Source organism: Phalacrocorax carbo, chromosome Z (assembly GCF_963921805.1).
Source record: "Phalacrocorax carbo chromosome Z, bPhaCar2.1, whole genome shotgun sequence".
Lineage (NCBI taxonomy): Eukaryota > Metazoa > Chordata > Aves > Suliformes > Phalacrocoracidae > Phalacrocorax > Phalacrocorax carbo.
In genome coordinates this window covers 35,067,671-35,079,694 of record NC_087548.1, presented here as the reverse complement: position 1 = coordinate 35,079,694, position 12,024 = coordinate 35,067,671, and the positions used below count along the sequence as shown (strand labels likewise).

General features: G+C 38.4%; 1 protein-coding gene across 8 annotated transcripts in view; it reads left to right on the top strand.

Moving 5' to 3' along the window:
* The window catches only part of NFIB (nuclear factor I B), a 182,828-nt gene that overhangs the window by 135,880 nt on the left and 34,924 nt on the right, over window positions 1-12,024 (top strand). For all 8 annotated transcript variants that reach the window (XM_064438922.1, XM_064438921.1, XM_064438920.1 and 5 more), the window contains exons 7-8: window positions 3,205-3,336; window positions 5,800-5,984. In XM_064438922.1, coding sequence (XP_064294992.1) covers window positions 3,205-3,336; window positions 5,800-5,984 — 317 coding nt within the window. The remainder of the gene's footprint in view (window positions 1-3,204; window positions 3,337-5,799; window positions 5,985-12,024) is intronic.

Sequence of the window (12,024 nt, the reverse complement as noted above, 5' to 3'; positions counted from 1 at the left end):
TATGAAGCCTCACTGTTGCTTTAACTTATTCCGCTTTATATAAAGGCACTTTTCTTATAAGCAAAATTAAAGACAGTGAAAAGCTGCTTTGCATTTTTTTCCCCACTTTTTCTTTTGTAACTGGTAACTCTCCAAAGAAATCTACCATGTGTGTTTTCCTATTAAAGCTCTAGGCCTCCTCTCTTGGTCAAGGAGGAGACGGCTGCAGCCTTTCTTCCTAACCTATACAAACAGTTATTGTTCTGTCTCCCCTGTCGGCTGCATCTGTTATTCGGCAGTGGCGGGAGCATGAATGCTCTGTTACGATGGCCAGGCACACATGGGGAGAGCTGCGGGGGCTGTGGTGGGGGGAAGGCCCTATCTGAATTACTTCTCAATGTGAAGTGCATTGTTTTAACAAAGAAGCTACTGCCTGCACTTCAGCCATTATTCTTTGCAGTTGCCTATGCTGTATGTAACACGACTTCTTCTGAAAGTTTTTCATGGTGGTGTGCTGTGCAGTGTACATTAAAGTTGCTGTTTTGGTGGGTAATCGGTATTTTTATGGCAGTGCTGATTTTTCTATTCCTGACTACCAGTCGTGTTCACTTTTAATGAGGAAAGTGTCTTTTATATGAGAAGTTTATTCTGTTTGCTTTCTAATACATGCTGTCGGTTTTCTATATGCTTACTTCAATTCTTGCTTCCGTAAAGTAGGAGCAGGAATAAATGACACATTTTTAAAGCAAATGCTAGGGTTATCATGGCCCCCAATCTCCTTTGCAGTAGATTCTTTTCAAATTAGTGATGCCACTGGGGGGTTAATGGATACTCTGATTACATTGCACTTCATATAGCATACTTCTTTCAAGCAACTAAAATACTTTGGTTTTGAGAAACACAACAACTTTTGCTTGTTTAATGAAGTAACAGTCACCATCCAAATTAAATCTCTGTTGAATTCCAGAAATCAGAGCTGCTGACGCATACAGACCTTCCGGAGCTAAGCAGCTTTCTTTCATGAGGTCTTTTGTTGAATATGAGCTTTACATAAGGAAAAGATTTTCCACTTCTAGCCCATGGCTTGTTTTTTCCTTAGGGAAACTTAAATGCAGTACTTTTAATTTGAAAGAAAATTAAACTGTTTTTGTATTCTCTCTTTTGTGATAGCCTAGATGTGGTAGCGTCAACAAGATATGTTGTCACTGATAAGTTCTGTGACAACTACTGATGACCACAGCATTGTAGTGGGAGGCTGTGTCTACAAGCTATTAAGCATGTTTATTTTTTTTCTCAGACTGTAACCTTGCAACATTTCTGCTGAGGCAGAGGTTGTGTATGTAGAGAACCACAGTACAAAGACAATAGCTGGTTAATTTTGACTGGGCTTTTATAAAAGTCTGCATCTGTTGTGGAGGTGTGAGAATTTTCTTGCTCTGATGGAACTAGGGCCTTCTATGAAGAAACTAGGGCTGTCATTTGAGCAGAAAATAAAACATAATGAAATATTTGAAAACATTCCAGAATTAATGTGCCTTCTTATCATGGTTTGCCTATGCAAAACCCCATTTAAAAAAATTCAGTCCTGCCTGAAACTTTTGGAATTATTTCTTAGCTTAGCAAAACTGTAACCATTTGGCAACTTTGTCTTTACTACCTGCTGATAGATTCAAAGAAACAAAATACTCTATTTCTTCCTCAGCAACAATTTATTTACCAAATTATGTAAGACAGCTAGATGTGCCCTGTCAGCACTCAGTGTTTTGATAACAACATAAAATTGCAACAGATCAGTGTAATAAAAAGCATAGAGTAACTTTTGTCATATCTGTTAAAACTGAATAAGTGTTGAATTGCTCTGTTGTAAAGCAATTCCTTGCTCTTGCTGAATGTTTTGCTGAATAAAATCCTTTCTCAGCAGCCTTCTTGAAGAGGTGAATCTTGCAGGGTATTTGGGACATCAGCAGATTTAGTAGTCAGGACCAAAGGGGAGCAGGAGATTTGCAGCGGAATGGTGGAGGAGCACTGGCAGAGTCTGGTCTGGGTCTGCTGCCGGTGTCTATGCAGGGATTGACAGTGGGATGGGGCAGAGTATACAAATGGTTTCTGTTTGGTGGGTCCTGCTTGAATTATGGCTTTTAGGGAGGAAACCCACCTTAAACTCCACCCAATTTGCAAAGCTGTGGTCCAGTTTGGTCTCAGTAAGGTACTCACATTTTGCAGGCCTTTCTTTGGCTTCCAAGATGATTGTATGACCCCTAGAAAAGCACAATACAGCGTGCCAATATTAAAAGTGCCAAAATCACTTTAAGAGCTAACATGGTCCATGTAGGAAAGTCAGCTGCAACATGGCCCTAGTCCAGTAAAGTACTTAAGAAATGACCTTTGCTTTAAACATGAGTTAGTCCATTGATTTGAAATGGAACCCACTTACAATATTGATGTGTGTCCTTTAAAAGTATTGTAATTAACTTTGAAATAAGTTGATGCGAAGTCCAAAAATTGTTGTTTAATTAATTTAAACTTTCAGAAATAATCCAGTGTTTTTGCCTGATGCAATATCACTAACCTGCATGGTAGAAATCATACATTTTTTCCTACTGGTGTGTTATCTTCATCCGGTGAGCTTTGAAGAGATGTTTTTGTAGATAGGGAAAATGGAAGGAAGAGGTGGGAAGGCCCTACCTGACACATGAAAAATATGACATGGAGAAGTTAAAGTATCCTTTATTCTTCAGAAGGTTACATTGTTTCATGATGGTTTTGGGAAGGGTAAGTGGTGGGTTTTGAAATAACAAAATAATAAATACCATAAACTGGCATGTGCATGGCAGTTACCCTACACACCTGAGTGTAGGTGTTCTGGTAAAATATGCAATAAAGATTATGTGGCTGTTGAAGGAGCAGATGATTTGGTGGTGTTCTGGGTAGCTGAGAAGTGTCTAGGGAGGTTCTGACGGCTTGTGTTTCTTCACTGTTTGTCTTGTCTGGTATGAAAGGAATGTAGTTTCTGTTTTGCAGGACAAAGACCAGTTAGGGGATTATTATTCATTCTAAAGTTTGAAAGCAATAGTTTAAAATTAGTTTACTGGTCATAGGGGAGTTGGGTCACCAAACAATATTTATGCAAGAACAGTAAAAGTAAGTATCTTCAGCCAACACAATGATGTGTCCTGATATGGGCTTCAAAGCTAATGTCACTGTTCCATTGTTTTTCTATTGCAGATATGTCTTCTCCTACAATGAAGAAACCTGAAAAGCCTTTGTTTAGTCCTACTTCTCCCCAGGATTCTTCACCAAGACTGAGCACTTTTCCCCAGCATCACCACCCAGGGATCCCAGGAGTTGCACACAGTGGTGAGGGCTATGGAGGAGGAAGAAATACCTCCCCATTAATTTGTCCTCCTTTCCTACGTTCAGATTGTGATGCATTTCTGCAGACTTTCTTAGAGACCTGATCCCATTTATAATACTAATGAGGGTAGAAATAGAAGAGGTTGGGCTATCCTTGCAGAAATGCTCATTATACTCAGTGCTGCAAGTGACTGGAAAGGATTTAGGATTAACCAGTGAATAAAAGAAGCTTCATGCAGTTGCATGAAGAAACTGACAGAGGAAGAATCCTTCCTGTCTTTCCTTCTTCCACCTACATCCTTTTTTATTATTGTTGCTATGACCATATTATATTTTAAGACCAGAATAGGTAGGATTTAATTCACAAGAGAAGTCACAACCATGTTCACTATGTGTCACAATGAAAGAAGTACCAGTGCTTCTTTTGAATGCTCTGTCTAAACAGGTAGAGTCCTGATAAATATTTTTTAACATCTGTTTTCTGAAATCCATAGTAAATTCGTAGTAAAACTTCACTCAAAGTGTGAAGGAGACACTTGAACTGTGATAGAATGTTTCCTTGAGGGTTTATCAAGAATGACAGGGAAATTCCAGCATCATGGTCTGTTTAACTTTAGAGGTGAGAGTGACCCTGATTCTTCAGATGGGAACATGCTCCTTGCAAGTGTCCCCATAGCAGCTCATCATGTCTCCTTACGAACTGCATGTAAAGGGATTCATTTCTTGAGCAGACTTGGATGACTAGAGGGGTAAAACAGATTTGAGGACTCTTTCTTCTTTTCTTTAACATGCAGTTCTCCTTTGAGAAGTTTCTGTTTTGTGATTTCTCCATGATTTCAGGTTCCTCTTTTTCAGTTCATGTGTAAGGACTGTTTCCCCCTTAACATCCTTTTATTTTATATTATGAAAGTGAGCCTGGACTCATTGTGGTCTCTGTAAGATTTCCACTAAGAGCAAATACTCAAGCACATCAGAGATGATGGGTGAAATGGAAGGGATAGATTTCTGCTTGATTCTGTTTGTTTTGCACAGCTCCCACATGTCAGAGCAGTAACTAATGTTTTATGATTAAACTGAACTGGTGGGGCTGTGATTAAAATGAGCATGTCACAAAAGAAGCTTCCATAATTATTTTTGGCCCTATACTTACATGTAGATCTTTATATTTGCTTTAATGTGTAATTTTTAGATATATGCATTTGAGTGACAGTCATAACCTAATTTGTAGATGAGCTGTTTACTTGCTAGGAAACCTGATTTCTGTTTATGTAGCCAGTTCTATTGTGTCAGTGAGCAATGATTTTGAGATTTGCAAGGTTTTGATTACCAAGTACAGCAATTTTGGAACATTCCTACTGTTGTTTATTCTTGAGCAAAGTATGACTTGATCCCAGCTCAAAAATAGCAAGTCACTTAAAAATTAAGCTGAAAACCCCTCAAAGTTATGAGAGGTGGCCTGGAAGAGCAGTGTTGGTGCACTTGTGCTGACAGAGTATAGAACCGTGAGCAGATTATAAAATACCTGGCTTATACAGACCTGATTTGTACCCTGCCACTAATGAAGATGAAAACACTGCTGCCTTTTCTCCAGTTCCATTGAACTCAGTACCTCCTTTTAAATACATTGCCAAGTAGGTGCCCTCTAGATATGTAGTAAGGGTGGAAAGCAGATTGTTGTGATAGAATAACACTCTCCGCTTCCAGCCAGATGACTGCACAGCAGCAGGACATGCTGTACATTCCTTTCACTGTAAAAACGTTACTGGTTGTTTAGACATTAAATATACTCTATAGATAGAGAAGTGTGTCGTTATAGGGGCTGGGAAGAATGAGAATGCAAAGGAAAATATATATGTAGGTACTTGTTTGTTTGTCAGATATATTCGTATTGGATGGATTGGTTTCCCAGGCCCTGAAGTTGAATTTTCATTAACATTTTCACAAAGGTCAACTAATATTCATGGCATTATTGATGAGTAGTTATTACCCCCATGCCCACATGAGGCAGGACAAATGCAGTGCAGTGAGGAATCACCAACTGTTTCTTAGGACTTGGTGACTTTGCTTTCCTCAATTACTGTGTTGTGGATACAAGTGCAGGTTTTATTTATTGAGTAAAATACTTGTTTTGTTTATTTGGGCTCCAGATGGGAAAATTGTATAATTGAAATGTCTTTTATGCTGGAGAATGATAACCGTTTAAAGAAAAAAATGAAAAAATATGATGGCATAACACACAAAACCAAAAAAAGATGTAGAATTGATGAATTTGAAACAGTAGCACTTTCCATTGCCTAGGATGATGTGAGTGGAGGACATATAAGTTTTTCTGTAAAGATGCCATGAAGCAGGAGTGCAGTGTACTGATTTATAACTGACTTTATTTTTCTTGCTGTAACACAGAGGTGAAGAACTTTAGAAGAAACAAGATTTGAAGTAATTTTAATTTTATTTTATCTTCTCCAGTCATCTCAACTAGAACTCCACCTCCACCTTCACCATTGCCATTTCCAGCACAAGCTATTCTCCCTCCTGCCCCGTCTAGCTACTTCTCTCATCCAACGATCAGATATCCTCCCCACCTGAATCCTCAGGATACTCTGAAGAATTATGTACCTTCTTACGACCCGTCCAGCCCGCAGACTAGTCAGGTACTGTAAAACAATGCAAACCCTCCAAAAGAAATCCTGTGAGGAATGTGTGTCTTCCAGGGTGTCTAGACGGGTATCTCACTAATTCTGGTTTCAGAGCAAGCTGGGAGCTGGCATATAAGCGATCAAGCAACTTTTCCTGTTCAGCGTGGTTGAGTACAGGGTGCAGGTTTGTCATATCCACTCGTAAGAAAAATACTTGTATGGAATGACGCCGCAGCACTAACAGGGCAGGTCCTAGTCCTGCAGCCCTCCTGCAGACTGGGCGCCTCTCGAGTCAAAGCTCCTGCTGGAGGACAGAGCAAGGAGTGTGCTGATACATACACACGCACCCATGCTCATGCGTGGCCATACATATTTATAGGCCAACAATGAAAATAAACTCTGGCAAGGTTATGCTTTCCCTGTTTCATAGACCTGATATTTCTTTGCACAGATGCAAAGACATCTGTGTAGTGTAGTGTGTAGTGAGCACAGCACAGACCCACAAAATTGTTTTTTCTTCCTTTTGTAGTGAACATGCAGTAACAGATGAGTTCCTGGCTGCTACACTGATTCAGACTTGTGTCTGATATGGGAAATTAAGATGGTTTTCATTAGCAAAGTAATTTGTGAAGGACTGTGTGCAAAACCGCTTTTCATGATAGCATCAGCACATAGTGTTAGCGTGTGATCTGCACTAAAGGCTAAACTGCAGTTGAGACTTGGTCTGCCAATACTTGGAATATTTCCAGTGTCAGTGTAATGTAATATTTGTTGCTCAGGCTGTTATTTATTTCTGATGCCTTGTCTGAAAGGCTCCTGTGGAGCCCTGTAGCTTGTGTTTCATCATGTTCTTTGCAAGAGCCTTGCGAATGTAAAGTGAAGAGCAACCATTAGGTTTTCCTGCTCCTAAGAGTTAGGTACCTTTGGAAGGACTGTCTTATCAGGGATGAAGGGGTTGCTGTGACACCATTTTGGTTTGGGTTTTGTTTTGTTTTGTCTTTCACCAATAATGACAGGCCTTTCTGTGTGTGGTTCAAGCACGACAGTGATAGAACTTGATCCTGACTCAAACTTTCTATGTTGAATAACAGATATGGCCCTTCTGGGCTGTTCAGAAGGTCATTGTGGCTGTTGTCCCCACGGGCTAATATTCTGGTCCAGCAGCATGACTTTCTGTGTGTTTAAAAAAAAAAAGTGGGTTCATAGAATCTAATTTTGCTTTGAAGGGAGAAATCCAAACTATATGATTTTTGTTGGTTACAATATTAATGCAAATTAAACCAAAAAGTGAAAATGGAGTATGTCAGCTTTAGAATACAAATTGCTATCTGTGCATGGTTTAAAAGTCTTTCAGTCCCATATAGTATTTTTGCTGAGACTCAGCTGGGAATGTTGCATGCAGGACCTGATTTTAATTTGTGTAAAATTTCCATGAATAACAAAGTCTAATTAAGACATCCATTAAAAGTCCTTAACGTTAATTCAGTGCGGAAAATCTTAGAGTTCTGTTGGTTTTTTTTTTTAACTGATGTCTTAATTAGGCACTATTAAGAGAAAGATTATGCAAATTAAAATCAGACCCTTACTGTTATGCATTTCTTTAATTATTCAGTGCTTGTTTTACTTACATTTTGATTTCTTATATATATTAAAAGGGCAGATTAGGTGATAATCTCTCTGGATTGTTCAGTGTTCTGCTTTGGATCATCACTGAAAAAATACAACATCTAAATGAAGTATCTGACTTTCTTTCAGACAGTTGACAAGTGTTCTGTCTTGTGATTTTAACATTGGGGAGTATATTCATTGTGCAGGAGAAGCGTTTTCAACTCTGTGCCCAGCAAGAGTCATATTCTCTTCCCTTATCTGTCGTTAAAAGATTAATCTTTAGACCTTGAAGGATAAAATTCTACTCTGCCGATTTTTTCAGAGTCGTAGCAAACTGAAAACACTTCCTATTCTTGTGTTGTGGCTCCGTAGGGAATAACAGGCCAAACTGGCCTCAATTTACTACTTTCGTCACCTTTCATAACCTTTGTATTAGTGTTTTTAATTTCATTTGATGTTTGATTTAGTTCCTGAGAAGAGGGGATGGGGTTAAACAACACCAAGTATGGGATTCCAGGCATCTGCATCAGCTATTCTCTGCAATTTATTATCATTAATCAGTATTATTAGTGGAATCTCTTTTAAATTTAATTCTTTAAAGTTCACCTCTGAGAAATGCTATACATTAGATTAGAGGAGTTGTATGCCCAGTCTAAAGAAAACAGTTAAAGGATGACTGTACAAAAAGTAAAACAGCAAGAATAATTTTTTGCTTAGGAAAAGAAGCAGCCGTCTGTGAAGTTTCAGTGACAAAAGGGAATTGTTCTGATACAATGGCATGCTTTGAGCCAAACCAGTTCTTCTTTTCTAAATAAAACATGAATTTTTATTCAAACGAATTTAATTATTATAAAATGCAAAACTGCATCTGTAGGAATACCACATAAAATTTAATTATGCTTTCCCACCTCAAAACATACTCATTTGGATTTCAAAAAGCGAGCTATGATGATAGTTTTAATTTCAGCTTTAGAAATAGAAAGGATGGATACCCTGACAGCATTTACCTAAAATGAACTGTTCCTCCCCAACATCTTTCAGTAATACGCTAATTTAGATTGTTACGACAAGCAACCAAGATGCCTTGTACTCCCCACAGCAATTTTGAGATTAATTACATTACTGCTGCACTGATTATAGTGAGACAGTCATGCTATTCAATGGAATACTTTAAGTAAAATTAATTTAAAGATATAGAGCTTCCATAGGTTTCTACAGTGGGAAGCAGTGGGCAATTTTCTTGACATAATGTTAAATACTCCAAATTGTGTGTGATGAACAGTCAGAAAGTTCAAACAGGCCCTTTGGCTGCAGAGAAAAATGATTCAACGATGGATGGTCCTAAACAAAAGAAAGCCATGGCTGTCAGTTTCATGCATATCTGCTTTTTATCCCTTGCTCAATCTAGAGAATAAACACATGTACTGAACAGAAATGGACCTTGTTAGATATAGAGCTGGACTTGCCTCCAACCAGTAGTCTGAAAAGCTCCCAAGGTTTTGAGAACTGCTGTACTTTCCACTAATTAAGTAATTCTGCTGAGCTGTTATTATTATCCTTATTTCAATGCTTTTCTTCTTAGCTAAGCACTCATGCTACTGGGTGAGATTGTGTGTGTGAGTATATATCTGTATTATGACTGGGTGCTCGTTTCTCTGCAGTTAAATTAGTACTGGTTACTCACTGTAAGTTTCAGCAAAAACTAATAGGCTGGTATGTGTCTAAACCACCTACAGTGTTTATCCATCTACAGTGTGTTGAGGTTTTCAAAGCTACCACAAATTTTGAACATGTATTTCCTTTTTGAATGACTCCAGGTGGGTGAATCTTTTAATCTTGGAAAATATTACCTCCTCTGGGTGTATGTACACATGTGCACGTGCACACACAAATCTGCACAAACTTGAAATGCATTAGTAATAAAGAGGGTATGAATCAATACACGGTATAAAAATCAGACTTTGAGTGAGCCTGAACAAATCACCAAGCACAACACTTGAGTGGCTGAAGTCAAAAACAAAAGCTCTAAACTTAATGCCCCATTGAGTTAAATGGAGTAATTTCCTGATTAAGGTGTGGTGAATCACAGAAGAAGGGTCAACAAGTGTGATGAAGAAAATGATGGTAAACCAAACAGCTAAGGTGAATCCTGCTGAAAAGCATCCTGGCATCAATGAGAATTTTTTTTTTTCTGACTGAACCAAGCAAACAGAAGTAGACAATCTTGCAAGCCCTTTGAGTTTGCTTTATGAAGGGCACAGCTTCCAGCTAACCTTAAATCAATTTTTGTGATATTTTTAATTAAATATGTCATTTTCAGTGACATAGTAAAAATGCCTCCAGTTTGGGGGAGTTAGGTATTGTCCCTTTTCCTCTTACAATAAATGGTTTACACATGTTACAAACTACAGTCCAAGTGAACCGCTGTCCCCTTATTGACTAAGATTACTGGGGCTGTAAAAATGTACTTTGTTGCAATGTGGGCTAGTTTGCAGCTTAATCTTTTAAATGATTTTATCTTTGTCTGAAGACAGAAATATCTGAACTGCTTGAGGAGAGCTGCTTCTGGAAACTGGTGAGGCTACTTATTGTCCTCTCATAGTTGATTGGGGTATTCAATTTTTTGTTCAATGAAAGATAGGCACACTCTTCAGGAATGCCAGGCAAATGCTTTGTCATTCTTCAATACAATAACTGCAGTCATTTAGCAATGAAGAGGGAATCTTGTGAGGCTCTGTTTGGGCTGGTCAAAGGGTTTCCTGTTCCTGGGAGAATGCTAGCAGAATATGCAGACACAAGCGATATAGGTGCATTCGGTTTCTTTGGTATAGCTAGTGCCTTTATTTGTTGACATTTAATAGTTTTCAGCTTCTTGGGCAAGTCTTTACTTGTAATTTTTAAGAAAGTATTGAAGATTAAATATGGCAATGTGCTGTTTTTAATTGTAATTGGGAGGCAGAGAGAGTACTAGCTTAACTATCTACTGACAAGACATTTAAAGATTTAATTGCAGTTATAAACTATTACTTGGTATTTAGTTTGCTCATTTTTAGTTTATTAAATGCACAGCTATAAGTCACCAGAGTGCATGAAATACCATTTAACCTAAAGATATCTTTTGAACATTTATCTACAAAGAGATTTCCTTTCCCATACTTATGTAACACAGACTTACCCTCTTAAGACAAATACACAAAGAAAGCTGGATATTTCCTTGTGGTCTACCTGTTAACAAATAATTCATATTTTGTGAGCTCACAGGTAAAATTATGATTCAGGATGGAGCTCTCTTCACCTAGAATGTCTTATGATATCTGTGTCTGAACATGAGTTGCTGAAGCTCTGCAGTTGCTCTCAGTTTCAGCAGTGTTACATCAAGAGGGAAATGCTTTCTCAAATGGGTGAGACTCAGAGCTTTATAGATCAAAGTCAACACCTTGATTTCTCTCAGAAAGTAGTACAGAAGTGATGTTGTCAGCCAAGAACTGGCAACAACATGCTTTTCTAAAGCTAATTCCTCAAGCAGACAGGTAGCTGCGTGCCACACCACCTGAAGCTTTTGTGTGGCATCTCCCAGTGAGGTCTGTGTAAGAAGTGCTGTACCAATAAGTTATTCAGGTTGCAAGGGGATGGAAACTGGTGAGATTCATCCTTATGAAAAGTGGTGAGGGGCACTGTAAAAAGGCAAAGTACATTTCTGTTGCTACAGTAGTGTCCAACAGTAGAAAGGAAATCTGTGTAGCATTGCTTCTTGTAAAACAAATGCTTCATGGAACCTACCAGGTTCAACCTGAAGAGGAACTGCCCTACAGTACCTTTTACAGTCTCTCTGGTAGTGCTCTAATAATACCATTCCCTTACGTTTAGCAGAGTCACAAAGGCACTGTGTTATATTCCTCAGGTAATAACTTGAGGATGTCTTCTGTACATTTGATGAAAGTGCCTCCTGTACCATTGAGCTGTCTCCATGGCAGACTAATATGGCCATTGGATGTTTACAAGTGATGTAGCATTACAGTGCCCTAAGCAAAAGCTCTACTGAGGTAAAAGGTTGCATCTGTGTTGTATAACAAAAAAAAAAAAAAAAAAGAAAAAGAAGAGGAGGGGAGTTAGGAAAATGGAAGATACTTCTTCCTCTTTCTTTCACTTGCAGATTTCCTGAAATGTCCATCACCCTCTGTGGGTATCACAGAGCACAATGACATGGTCTCAAAGACAGAATATATCAGCTATGATCTCTTTTGTATGTGAGCAGAGGACTAAAATGTGCAGGACTGGATCTTCTACAGCTTCATCAACAAAATTAATTCAACCAGTGGTCTCAAAACTACACTGCCATAGGGTTTTGCAGTGATATTTTTCACCATAGTATCTGAACTTTGCCATTACAAAGGATGGAAGCTGTTTCCAAAGAGTATTTCCAAACACAGTGAATCCAGTTTGACTA